At 42.9% G+C, this 14,606-nt stretch overlaps 1 protein-coding gene across 1 annotated transcript; it reads left to right on the plus strand.

Annotated features, from left to right (window-relative positions):
* The first annotated feature begins 5,917 nt into the window (after nt 1-5,917).
* Nucleotides 5,918-7,129, plus strand: ier2b (immediate early response 2b). Its single transcript, XM_061829900.1, has one exon. It carries the CDS (start codon nt 6,145-6,147, stop codon nt 6,658-6,660), a length of 516 nt encoding a protein of 171 aa, XP_061685884.1. The 5' UTR covers nt 5,918-6,144; the 3' UTR covers nt 6,661-7,129.
* The last annotated feature ends 7,477 nt before the right edge of the window (nt 7,130-14,606 follow it).

Below are 14,606 nucleotides of genomic sequence, written 5' to 3' on the forward strand. Positions count from 1 at the left end.
AATGCCACAATTGAAAAATAATACTAATACCATGGAAAATAGGATGAACAAAGATAAAACAAGTAAGTTGGAAAAACATCATGGAAAACTATAATTAAGAGAGACAAGAATAATAATGCCACGAGGAAAAGCGTGTTACAAATAATGCTATACAAATATCAAGAAAATAATTGCATGGTAAACCGTGACAAAATAATAATGCCATGAAAAACACAATTGAGAAAAATATAAAAAATAAAATAAAATAATACCATGGAATACTAACAAAAAATGTAAAAATAATAATACAATGGAAACTATAAGTAATAATGCAACAATAATAGTAATAACAAAGCCATACACATTAAAATATACAAATGCTATGGATAATTAAGAATTTTGACAATGATTAGTAAATGGAATTATTGTGAACATATGATATGCACAGTGGGACTTATTTCTTCTCTCTGTGTTCACACCCAAATCAGCAGTAGGAAGTATTTGGTTTATTTTCAGGGGAAATTTTACACAAAAAGTCCCAAGTATAACGAGCAGCAAACATTGCGCTGAATTTAATTGGGACAAAAAGAAAACTACAAATATTGAAGCAAACTTAAGCAAAGAGTTTGCTTTTATCCGTGACAACCAAAGACGCGGTCGGTGAATCATTCCTCACAGCACAAATGTTCTTGTTGGTACAAGCCGGACAACATTTGGGCTGCTTTGTTTGCCTCCCTACTTTTGTGCTTGTGTGCCACCTAAGCAAAGTCAAACTGCCGAGGAACAAGGCAAAGTGTGGAAAAAAAGGAGTCAGAAGCCGCAACAAAACGTCGACCACTTTATAAATAGACCCCGATGACCCTTTACCTCGTGGTGGCTTCAAGTGCTCCTTGTATGGATGACCTAATTTCTGCTGTGAAAGACAGCAGCATCATGCAGCTTACCCTTGGTGCGCTATAAGCCCCTTTATACACAAACCACAGCACAAAAACAAATGATACACACACAAGCAAAGCAACAGAAAGACGTGACCAGCTTAAGCACAAGACTCTGTATACACTTTATACCCGTGAATAAACTCTACATGTTAATAATAAGCAGTAAAGTGCAATCAAAAGTAGTGAATACTGTAATAATATAATATTCTAGCAGAAAACCAACACACTAAGTGAATGTATGCTACTATACAGCCAAGGACACACACGCATTCCTCGCCAACCATTTGGCCTCAGGCGGAGGCAGCGCAACAACACACACGCTCACATAATCAAACACACACACACAGCGTCGCCATAGTGACCAGATGGGTGCCGACACCAGGCGAGGTCACGGCGACTCAAGTTCTGGGAAGCTAAAGGCCTTTAAGGCTTACTTAACGAACACTCGTTGGAGTTAAAAAGTAGGAAATGTCTTACGGGTATGTCGAAAAAAAAGTGGCCGTTATAATTATCACGAGCTGGAAAATTAATAATGACGTGGAAAAGTACAACTAACAAAAATAGTTACAGCGTTGATTATAACATAAATAATTAACATTATAAAAAACTAAGGGACAACAAAAGTGCTCTCTACACTTTCTCTCTATATATCCATTTTCTTAGCCGCTTATCCTCACAAGGGTCGTGGGAATGCTGGAGCCTATACTAGCTGTCAACGGGCAGGAGGCAGGGTACACCTGGAACTGGTTCCCATCCAACCGCAGGGCACATGGAGACAGACAACAGCTGCACTCACAATCACACTTGGGGGCAATTTTAGGGACCAATTAATGTTGAATGTTTTTGGAATGTGGGAGGAAACCGGAGTGGTCGGAGAAAACCCACACAGGCAATATGCAAACAAATGAGGTTAGACTGGAATCCCCTTGGACCATGATGTTCAGAGATGGCATTGTGAGCTGCAATGAAAGTACAGAGCAGGCGCAGGAACGATTAGAAAGATGGAGACATGCACTGGAAAGGAGAGGAATGAAGATTAGCCGAAGTAAAACAGAATAAATGTGCATGAATGTGAGGGGTGGGGGAAGAGTGAAGCTCCAGGGAGAAGAGATAGCGAGGGTGGAGGACTTCAAATATTTAGGGTCAACAATCCAGACCAATGGTGAGTGTGGTAAGGAAGTGAAGAAACGGGTCCAAGCAGGTTGGAGCAGCTGGAGAAGGTGTGTTATGTGACAGAAGAGTCTCCGCTCGGATGAAGGGCAAAGTTTATAAAACAGTGGTGAGGCTGGCCATGATGTCCGGATGAGAGACGGTGGCACTGAAGAGACAACAGGAAGAGGAACTGGAGGTAGCAGAAATGAAGAAGTAGAGGTTCTTGCTCGGAGTGGGCAGGTTGAATAGGATTAGAAATGAGGTCATTAGAGGGACAGGCGAAGTTGGACGTTTTGGAGACAAGGTGAAAGAGAGCAGACTTAGATGGTTGGGACATGTTCAGAGGTGAGAGAGTGAGTATGTTGCTAGAAGGGTGCTGAGGATAGAGCTGCCAGGAAAAAGAGCGAGAGGAAGACCAAAGAAAAGGTTGGCGAGAGAAGACATGAGTGCAGATGCTGTTCGAGAGGAAGATGCAGGAGATAGGCTTAGATGGAAAGCCTCAACAAAACAAGCCAAAAGGAAAACGAGTATTCGTCAAATGTGAAATAAAATAAAATTACAATAAGTATTGGGTAATAAAAACTGCCTCATAAAATACCATTTAAAAATATACTAACTGACTAACAGATGAACAACCATCCACAAATCTAATGCAGGTAGAGAATTTAAAGTGGAATAAGTGCAGTCCATAATATTGCTTCTAAGGTTAGCTAAGACGCACAGCAACATACAGTAAAACTATTCCTGAGACATTTTATATGTATGTTATATGTGTTAATATGTTTAATTGGGAAAAATCAAGGTATGTTTTTCATCCCATGTTGCTAAATCGCAACCATCTCAAAATGGACTTTGACAGATGGACAGATCCTTTTAACCTGCTGTATCTCGAGTCGATTTTCTTGCTGTTGTTGGTGAGTCCATGATTTCTGTCACAAAACTTTTCAAGTTTTCCAAGTCATCAAATTGCGCTGTGAAAAATTCCAGTTGTTGGAGAAGTTCATTCACCTGCTGGATCAGGGAGGCAAACTGCTCCGTCTGTCTTTTGAGCTGGGAAACAATGACATTTCCCTCAAAAGACATAGAACCAATGTGCAGATACTGTGAAGGCGCTAGCTAGTCTGTAGCCCTGTAGCCATTTTTGTTAACGAAGCGGAACAACGAAAACCGGTTGGATGTAAAAGTTAGCTTTCTGGCAAACTTGCGATTTGTCTGGGTGTCAGTTTGGCGAACTGTCAATACGATATATAATAATCAATAAGAATCTTATAAATAATCATCCATCCATTTTCTTTGCCGCTTATCCTCACGAGGGTCACGGGGAGTGCTGGAGCCTATCCCAGCTGTCAACGGGCAGGAGGGAACACCCTGAAATGGTTGCCAGCCAATCACAGGGCACATAGAGACAGACTACGGTCACACTCACAATCACACCTAGGGGCAATTTAGAGTGTTCAATTAGTGTTTCATGTTTTTGGGATGTGGGAGGAAACCGGAGTGCCCGGAGGAAATCCACGCAGGCACAGGGAGAATATGCAAATTCCACACAAGCGGGTCCGGGATTGAACCTGGGACCTCAGAACTGTGAGGCCAACGCTTTACCAGCTGGTCCACCATGGCGCCTTAAATAATCATTATGCAGTTAAAAAAAAAATCCATTTGACAATGATATTTAAAACAAGAATTAGCTGCAAAAATTTGCATTGAAAAATAAAACTAATATAGGCACTTGGACATCTGAATCGGACAAAGATTGGAAAATGGTGCGGAAACATTCTAATCAATTTTTACAATACAAATAATGCCGTTGAAATTTCAAATCAACAAAAATGTCAAATTCAATGCCCCCACCAAAGTGTAACAATGATTTGAAAAATAATGCCATTGAAAAATGAACATTTTTAAAAGGTAATAAAACAAAGGAATATTTTATTTTAAAAGATAATTATTGTTTGATAAATTATTACAGAGAATAATTGCACAGAATAAAACAAAAAAAATTAATTTAAAAAAATGCTTGACAAATGATCAGTATGCAATTTCAGGCTACATTGACAAGTGCATGACAGTATTTGATATCCTTTCAAAGTAAAGTAAGTTTCTTTCGGCTTGTCCCTTTCAGGGTCGCCACAGCGTGTCATCTCAGATGAACGCACAATGATAAACTGGTGAATGAGATCCGAATTGCCCGAAAATCTTTGACAATGTTTCATCGTAACGCCAGAAGTCGTTTACCCTGCAATCGTACCATAAAAGTACAAAACACAGACGCATCGCATTACAGTCGGAATGCCGGGGGCAGGTTTATACAACATCTGTTGCGGCCTCGTGTAGTAGTGTCTATTTTTACAGCTGTGTGGCTGGATAGCAAGCATACCAAAATGTAATGATGCAAGTGACAACGGCATCTCCGTCTGGAATGGAAGCCAAACGTAGGCTGCGTTTTTGACCTGTGCCTACTAAAATCATTTTTACATTGACCAGCCCGTGTATTTTTTTTTTTTGGAAACAGTTTTTAAGAGGGAGCCTGAACTGTGTTTACATAGATTCTCAAGAAACATATACAGCATCTGTTGGTCTTTGAATGATCACGGGAGAGTAAAACAGCATATGAATAGAGTTGAGCTGTCAGTTGAAGTCAACTAATCTGTATGATTATTTAAAAAAAAAAAAAACTTTGGCTTTTCTCTGAAACATTGATGAAAAATAAATCATTTATCAATGGCTATGGGCTATAGACTATGATTTTGAAAAGATCTGTCGTTCATAATTTGCTACTGAGAACTATTTCCAAGGACATGATTGACCTGAATCATACTCTGTGCGCATGGAGACGAACAAAGTGTTCCGTATATTCCAATTTGTACTTTTTGCTTTCACTTCAAGAAAAACATTGCGATCACTGCTTCTTTGTTAAATATTTTGTTACACGAGTATCTGTAACTTCAATGTACAGAAAGAGTACTTTTGCCACTTCAGATGAAAAGCGACTTTTTTTACAGAGCACTTTAAAAAAAACGCAGTTGTAACAATCCCCTGTACGTCAGAAAGTAAGTTCTTAATTTCCGATGGACCTTGAAGGCGTCTTGCCGAAACTGCCTTTGACCCGCCGCCCGGTGAACCTCGGTAACCTTGGCAACCTTGTTTACGCCGGCCACCGCGCCATATTTGGTGATCTGGTGACGTCGGCACAGCTGGGGAGGGAAGAGGAAGCGAGAGGAGTAGAAAAAAAAGAGGGGCGGGAGGGTGACGTCATGGCATTTCCACTGCGTGCATCCCCTCCCCCATCCACAACCGGATAGGCCATATATGGCAGGGGGGGGTGACGTACGTGAGTCACACACGAGCGGTGAATTTGAGACGCCTTTTTTCTCCTTCTTTTACTTTAACTTCCCCACCCACGTAAATTCTCAGAACTTCCGAGTAACGAGAACATACACGTGGGACATAATTCGGCGAAACTATTTCTCCTCCGCGTTTATTCTTTTGAACCTTCAAAGAAAACGCCAAAATCATACAACGTCGGCCCCGAGCCGTTACGGCGCGAAAACGACTTTGATGAAATGATTGCTCAAAGCATTCGTCATACAAATATTAGGACTACATTTTACACATTTAATCAACACTAAACCGAAGATAAGACGGGTGTCTTTTTGTAAAAAAATTGAAATTGTATAGTGCAATGCGGAAGAGAAACTAAACGTCGAGAACGGTGAGAAAACAGGCCAGACGGAACAGATGGCGTGCGTGTGAGCGCGCGCGTGTGTGCGTGCTAGGGGCAGGTGTGGGCGGCGCCTGATTGGTCACAGTCTGAGGAATTCGGTGTGACGTCACAGAGTAGATAAATTACCACCCCGAGCCTCTCACGCTAGTAATTCTCTTCACCGTAGTGAATGAGGTAGGTGGACATTAAGGAAAGACGGAAAGAAAAAGCGCGTTCCGAACTGGTACCGAAACTTTTTAAAGTGCGCTTATTTATTATTATTTTTTGTGTGTGTGTGGTTTTGTAAATGTTCAATCGAGATAGTTGTTTTGTGGCAAAACAATAAGGAAGTTAAGCAAGCTCAAAGAAACAATGAGTGAAACAACAATGGAGGTGAACGCGGAGGCCAGGCGGATTTTGGCCGTGTCCATAAGCAAGCTGTACGCGTCCCGGAGCCAGCGAGGCGGTTTAAGACTCCACCGGAGCCTCCTTCTCTCCCTGGTCATGCGCTCCGCTCGGGACATCTACCACTCGTCGACGCCACCGCCCGAGCCCATGGAGACCGGTCCGGAAGAGCCGGCCGAGCTCGACCTGGAGTCGGAACAGAACCCCGCCGAGTTGAACGCGACGGCGGGGGGAGGTGCGCACCGGGAGGCCGAGGAGGAAGAGGGGGAGCCCGCCGAGGACAAAGAGAACCAGAGCCCGACGCGGCCCTCACGGAAGCGGAGAGGAAAGGCGGCGGCGGCGCCTCACTTCCTCCCAAGTAAACGGGCGAGGCTGGAGCCCGGAGAGGAGCGGCACGCCGCGCCGCCGCCCGCCAGCTGCCGAATGGGCCCCGCCGAATCCCTCATCTCGCTGTCTTTAAACCGAGTAATACCCGCCTGCTGAGAGGGCGAGACACGAAGGCTCCGGTGGACTTGGAGCGCTGTTTTACCAAACTTGCACGCGGCCTGGGGGCCGCACCGATGGTCCCGGGACGGGGCCTGAGTAGAGCGAGCTTGCCGGGCGAAGCTGGCCCGCGTGGGGGAAGCTTCTGTCCGGGTCGAACGAGCGACCCGGTGGACTGGCTGCCTGGCCCTTGGCTGAGTCGTGGAGGCACACACAAAGTGGACCACCCGGGACACCCGGGGACTCTTTACCGAGGAAGTGAGGCGTTGACATTACACCCTCACACACACACATGCACGCTGCTGCTGTGGACAACAACAAGGTGCTACTCAAAAAAAAAAAAACATGCTGTTTTACATCTTTTTGGGGGACTTTTTCTGTATTTCAAGAATGTGAACTTGACGTCATATACCTCACATGTAAAGCTGCTTCTTTTTCTGCGGTATTGATAATAAATGAGTCTAAAGTGAACAAATAAGCGCCTCTGTTGTGGTGATTATCCAGGCAAGAAGTCCATTATGTGGGTCAATCCTCCAGTGTGTCTGCCACATTGCGGCCTCCTCTAATCACGCACACTCACGTGGTCACTGCTGCTTCCTGTGGATTACGACAAAATGATGAATCACATCCTCCCGCTGTGATCTGACACCCACACACCAGGGAGACTCTAAATTAGGTACACCTTATAATTAGATGCAATACAAAAAAAGGTGTTCCTAATATGTTGACCTTCTTCCGTAAGTTATAAGTGGACAACATTCACGAAAAGAATACATGAATAACCCCGACCTTTTTAACATTGAAGCTTATAGTATTAATAATTAAATCTATGGAGTAGTTCGTACCCTGAACATTTGACACCAAAGACATGGGCTGAACTAGCAGGCACACACTTCATTTTGGTCACTCGAGCTGTCATGAAACGACAACATATCTTTGTCAGCATTCAAAATCAGTAGCGGGTGCTTGCTTCGACATACAGTTGTGGAAGTTCCCAGAAGCTTTTAAGATTATGACTGAGAGAAAATTACACCTTGGTCAAACCGTCTTAAATGACAGATAACAAACGTCTTGCTCTGAAAGGGGAATTCTACTGGTTTGCATTAACAAAGTATCCTGTAGGTCATGTAATATGTACTCTATTTTGACAATGCGATGTTAAATCCTCTCTCATTTAATAATGTTTTGAGAAGATTTTTGTCGACAATTCCGAATTTTCATTTTCGCGAGTCACATGACCTACGTCCGCGGATGTGACGTCTTCTCGATCAACCGATACAGCTATTTCTTCATCAGATGAGGATAAATCTGAGAAATAACCGCTGGGCATGATGGTGTCCCATGTAATCAAGCTTTTGTTGCGGCACGTAAATGGAAATGGCAGCGCCCCCGAAAATTCGGAATTGTCGCTAAAAATCTTCTCAAACTACTATTAAATGAGAGAGTTTTGAACATCACATTGTCAAAATAGAGTACATATTACATGACCTATTGGATACACTGTTCATGCAAACCAGTGGAATTCCCCTTGAACAAAAATCCCTGAAAGGCATCTTTGATTCAGTAGGATTCGTCTTGCTTTGACAGATTGAATGCTGATAAAGAACACGGGCGGATATGACTTTTGGTATTAAACATCTTTGATTGTCACTCAAAATCAGTCAAACTGTCAAAAATGACAGATACAACCTTTGACTATAATTAACTTTAAAAAAGCATGGCTGTCAAAATGCACTGGGTTCTTTCTGTGATGTATTAAAAAAACAAAAAAACTCAAAAGCCATCTTTGAGTCCATCATTCAAAACCAGTAATGATCTGACTGAGTGAAACTTACACTCCAGTTAAGATGTGAAAAAATGATGTAACATTGACTCATGTGATGATCTTACGCAAAATCAGCAGGGCTCTTACATGTAATCTTGGATTTGATCAGGTATCGTGTTGTATTTTTATCACAGAAATCTGGATGAGTACAGAGCCAAAATTTGCACCTGGTCAATCATTTGAGTTGTTCTTCGGCCGGATGCAGCGCAGTGCGGATGCGGTGCCAAGGATGTTATGGGTGTCCTGTGATGCAGATGCGGCGTGCACGCACGGACGGACATGCACGGACGCCAGGCGCCGCCTGTGACGTCCGACGCATGCTAAAAATAGAAGAGAGCGGGAAGGAAGCCGAAACTGAGGTGGGCTCTGATGCAAGGAGATGGAAGACAATGTCTCACTGCATTTTCCATCACAAAAAGGAGGGGGAAAAAAAATCCAGCAGGAACCATTTGACATGTGGGAAAGCATCTGACATCCTTTTGGTGCTGATACCGAATCTATCTTGGTTGTTGTTAATAGTTCACATAACATAAGGATATGTTACGTTTCAAAGCTAAAAATGCACAAATCGTAGTTCTTTAGATACACCTGCAAGGTCTAATGACATATAGAGCCAGCTGTTATGTGAAAAATAGTACTTTAATGCATTTTTAAAAAAATCATTCATTATAGATCTTTGATTTATTTATCATATAAATCAAAGATCTATAATATCTATTATATATCATATAAATCAAAGAATCCACAGAAACAACATAAATGGTCATATCTGCTTTTGCGTCTGCACTTGTCACATGTACTTATTATACAAGTAGATTAATAATAATGTAATTAAAGTGTTTATGCATGAATTACTGTACTGAGAAACAAAACAAATGTTGACAAAAGTGAAGAAGAAATACCTGCAACTTCTTTCACAGTGGACCATTTTCGAAGCCTATTATCCTCACAAGTGTCATGAGAGTGCCGCAGCCTCTCCCGGCCAACATTGGGGGAAAGGCAGACAGTCAAAGGCAACATATCAACACCATCGCTGAGCGGGAATCAATCCCACGCTGCCACACCAAAGTAAGGTTTGTGTACCACTACCCTCCTACACTCCTGCAACTGCAACAAAAATTTGAATAAGTCCATGAATGATTTTTTTAAAATGCTGATTAGGTGTTGTGGTGGCCAACTAGTTAGCATATCTGCTTCAGATGTCACCGGTTTGTATCCAGGCTCTGGTCTTCCTGTCTGCAGTTTTGATGTTTACCCTTGTACTCGTATGGGAAAAAGAAAGATGGAGGTACGCACAGGAAAGGAGAGGAATGAAGGTTAGCTGAAGTGAAACAGAATATATGTGCGTGAATGAGAGGAGCGGAGGGGGAAGAGTGAAGCTCCAGGGAGAAGAGATAGTGAGGGTGGGTGACTTCAACTACTTGGGTTCAACAATGCAGAGCAATGGTGAGTGTGGTAAGGAAGTGAAGAAACGGGTCCAAGCGGGGTGGAACAGCTGGCAGAAGGTGTCTGGTGTTTTATGTGACAGAAGAGTCTCTGCTCGAATGAAGAAGGGCAAAGTTTATAAAACAGTGGTGAGGCTGGCCATGATGTCCGGATGAGAGACGGTGGCACTGAAGAGACAACAGGAAGAGGAACTGGAGGTAGCAGAAATGAAGAAGTAGAGGTTCTTGCTCGGAGTGGGCAGGTTGCATAGGATTAGAAATGAGCTCATTAGAGGGACAGGCAAAGTTGGATATTTTGGAGACAAGGTTGGAGAGAGCAGACTTAGATGGTTTGGACATGTTCAAAGGCAAGAGAGTGAGTATATTGGTAGGAGGGTGCTGAGAATGGAGCTGCCAGGCAAAAGAACGAGAGGAAGACCAAAGAAAAAGTTGAAGGATGTTGTGAGGGAAGACATGAGGACAGTGGGTGTTAAAGAAGAAGATGCACGAGGTAGGCTTAGATGGAAAAAGATGACATGCTGTGGCGACCACTAACTGGACAAGCCGAAAGAAGAAGAAGAAGAGTCCTCCAACATTCCAAAAACAGGCATATTACAGTAAAGGCCCAAAAGTGTCCAGACAGCCTATATTTCAATCATGAGTTGTCTTCATGTCATTTTTACAAGAAAAGTAAACTGCCATTTGTTTTCAAAAATATCAGTCAAATTTTCAAAGTACTGTACTGTAAACCTGATGTTTTATCATGCTTTTCCTTTGAATACTGCATGAATCCAAGCATTTGGGCGTGAAAGACACAAAATATGTTAGGTGTGTATTTACACTCATACACCCCCAAATGGAGCCAGAGACCTTTTTTCTTTTTCTTGCACATCCAAGCTGCTTATCTCCTATTTCTAATAGCTTGGAAATCGTGTCATGGCAACATTTAAAAAATTTATTTTAAAGTGGCAAAATTTCATCCCTCTTAGATTTGGACTGACTCAGATGCGATTAAAAATGAGCTCGTTGTCAGGACAGCCAAGGTTACATGTATTGGTGACCAAATGACAATGAGCAGACATCGATGGTTTGGGACACATCAATAGGATAGAGAGCGAGTATATTGGTAGATGGATGATGAGGATGGAGGTGCCGAGAAAGAGAGTTAGAAGAAAAACAAAGAGAAGATTGAGGGATGTAGTGAGGGAGGATGAGGGCAGTTGGTGTTGGCGAGGAGGTCGTTGGAGAGGGAGAGGAAAGGTCGTGGATCAAACCAACTACACCATCCATCCATCCATCCATTCATCCATCCATCCATCCATCCATCCATCTTATCCTCACGAGGGTCACGGGAGTGCTGGAGCCAATCCCAGCTGTCATCAGGCAGAAGCCAGGGTACAGCCTGAACTGGTTGCCAGCCAATCGCACAGCACATTTAAATGTTAATTATTCAAAGTTTTTTTTGTTACTATACATATATAGTAACAATAAATACTTATTGCATTACATTTAATTAAATTAAAAAAATATGTTTACAGTACTGCTGTGGTGGTAAATGGGGTGCATAAAATGACAGACCAAAAGTGTGTGTGTGTGTATGCCAGGCAGAGACAGGAAGTGATGCGTTGCTGCAACAAAACGTGTAGGAGGGCTCTATTTTGAGCTGTGTGTGTGTGTGTGTGTGTGTTTGTAAGAGGGGAGGTGGGCAACTTACAGACAAATGTGAGGGGGAGGCAAATTGTGGCTCCAGAGGGAGGAAGAAACGTCAATAAAACGTGACAGAGGAGGGAGGGGGCGAGACTGCGCCTGTGTCTCACTGACGTGGCGGCGGACGCAGATGAAGGAGGAGGAGGAGGAAGATGAAGGTGGAAGTGTGAGGACGTTTCGGGTTTCGAAAGCAGAACAAGTGAAAACACACAAGACAATCCACACTGTTCACATGACCTTTTCACACAACAAAGGAAACGCTCGTTCCGCCACAAGAGGGATTGCTTTTAGTAGCAAATCTCAGCGCTGGGAGAGAAAATGGAAGACTTTATGTGTCTTTTCAGACATGTTTTTTTTGGGAGGGGACTTTTATGGCTGTATTTATGATAGACGTGTCAACCAAATTTCATGTTGCCAAGTCAGGGTTCATACTCAATCAGACCCAAAAAATTGAAGGGCTTTTTAGGGCCATTCTTAGTGGCTGACACGAAAAATTTAGGGCTGACACGGAAAAAATTTAGGGCCGACACGAAAAATTTAGGCCCATCGTGGCAAATCAAGAATAAGGAAAAAAAGACTCACCCAATGGTGCCATCGGCTGTTCTTGGTTCATCAAATGTTCCAGTACCTCAGTACCTGTGACAGTGATCACCTGTCGCCCCTTGTGGTAGTTGTCATTGATATGACTATTGTCAACGTCTTCACATAACAGTATACAGAAAAACAGATTCTAACTACAATTGGGACTATATACACAAATGTCTTCTACTGATGTCTGTCTCAGCACCCCTACTCTAGCTCCTTGAGCCTACCCAGTGCCTCCTCTATTTGCTGCTGCAGAGGTGCCAAAGAGGCTCTCTTGTCCTTTGCTCTGCCTTTGAGTGCATTGGCCTCGGTGATAAACCTCAGATTCCTCTTTTCTTCTGCCTGCTCACACAGCCTGTCAGCCTTCTCAATAAGCGTAGATATGTCAGTCTCTATTCTGGCTTTTTTGGCTTTGAGGCAGTCGCGATGAAAAGTGGGCAGCGATGCCAAATGTAGCCAGGTACGAAGTCTTCCTTTCCCCACAGTGCTAGTTTTTAGCAATGTCACTGTCTGGGAACATGACTGCAAACACTTTCGAATTATTTTCACAAGATTTGTTACTGTAATGGCTGCAGATCACTTTTAAAGTCCACACGATCTCTGCCTTTAACGAGTCCGCCTTCGTGTATTGAACTACGTTCATAGAGCCTGACTTCTGGCTGGTTGAAGTCGATGGCTGGACAACTCTAGGTGTGCATGCACTGCTAGTACCACTGCCTGAAGTTGATGCTTCACTATCTTTATATTTTAGAAACAGATTCATACCAACGGAAGATGAGAGAGTCTTCGTCAAATCAGCGTGTCTCCTTTTTTTCCGGTGCGATTCCAGCGCTTTGTCTTTCCTAGCTGGTCGCTCTGCTTGCGCAGATGGCAGTAAAACATGTGCCGATCTTTTCCATCTCGACGAACCCAGCTTCCAAACTCCTGACTTTCAACCCAAGCATCTTGAAAAATGCACTTCCCCATGATACAAGTTGGATCGATGAAAGACGTAACGAAGACGAAGTGAAAAGCCGACTCACGGAAACGAACAATGGAATATCGACGACAAGATGGCAACTCGTTGTCAACAGGGTGACTTCCGTTGACAACTTCCGGCTGTTTTAGACACCAGACGGATCGCAATTTTTTTTTTTTTAAATAGATCTTTTTTTTGGGGGGGAGAATTTTGGTGGTAGAGCTCCTACCTTTGATTTTTTTATAATTTAAGGCCTTTTTAGGGGCTTGACCGGTTTTTGCGGATTTTAAGGACTTTTAGTAGCCCCTAAATGCACCTTCGAAAATTTAGGGTTTTTTAGGGGTTTTTAGGGACTTTTAGAAACGCGTGCGAACCCTGCAAGTGGAACTAGTTTAATATTTAATGAATGAAGTCAACTTAACACCTATCATCAAAACGCAAAGTCCAGTTTACCTTATTTTAGACCAAACGGAGCTGGATGTGGGTGTATCGTGGTTAAGTTTAGCTGTGTTAAAATCTAGAATAATGAGTAGCGATTCTAGGTGTTTTTTTCTCTCGTTTATCTGCTCAGCGAGCGTTATTAGCGTTAATATCTGTACACCATTCCTGTTGATATGAAAGCATATTCCACCGCCTTTCGTTTATAGGTAAGCATAGCATACAGGTAAGTGCCCATATTGTATGGTAACAGAAAACAAAAGGCGGTGGAATATTTTTTTTAATATCAAGGCAAACTCCATTTATTCCATTTTTTTTTTCAAATAGTAAAACCTGTATATTAGTTCACCACAAGCAAAGTGAAATGTTTATTATTTGTTTAAAATTTGATGACAATGGCAGAAAGACAAAGGAATAAACAAATCCAGTATTTCACAAAATTCTCGAATCTTTCAAGTGACGAACAAAAAAGGATCCTAACTGTAATATTGGCCTTCTGAAGAGTATTGATTAAGCTTGTTAGCTTAGCTCGGCGACACAATCAGCGCGATGGAGGTTGAAGCCGGGCAACGTGATAGCAGCGTCGAGCAATCATCCACAAAGCCAAGTCTCCGTGAAGCACAGAGCCGCAGAACGTCCAGTCTTTGCAGGTTTTAATCAGAAGCTTAAATTCAGCCGTTTTATTGGCTAGGGAGCCTAGGTTCGCAAGATGGATCGTCGGAAGCATTAGCCGATGTCCCCGCTTTTGAAGGCGGACTTGTATCTCGGATCGCGACCCTCTTCGTTGCGAGGCTTTGAAGAGCGCGCCGACTAGCAATGCTGGAAAAAGCTTCAGCAAATTGGCGAGAGTTGTCGAAAAAAAGTTAGTAGAAAAGTCAGAAGAAGACTCTCTGACGGCTAGCGAGTCCTCTCTTGTGCACTTGAGTCCACAGATGCCCGTGAAACACAAAAACAGTAACAGGAAGAGCATTCCGGAGGCTGCCACACTGGTAGACGTTAGGTAGGGAAG

The sequence above is a fragment of the Syngnathoides biaculeatus genome, chromosome 9 (assembly GCF_019802595.1).
Source record: "Syngnathoides biaculeatus isolate LvHL_M chromosome 9, ASM1980259v1, whole genome shotgun sequence".
NCBI classification, from domain to species: Eukaryota; Metazoa; Chordata; class Actinopteri; order Syngnathiformes; family Syngnathidae; genus Syngnathoides; species Syngnathoides biaculeatus.

Excerpts from the sequence above, each read along its gene's own strand:
- ier2b (XM_061829900.1), top strand. The coding sequence starts at position 6,145 with ATGAGTGAAACAACAATGGAGGTGAACGCGGAGGCCAGGCGGATTTTG.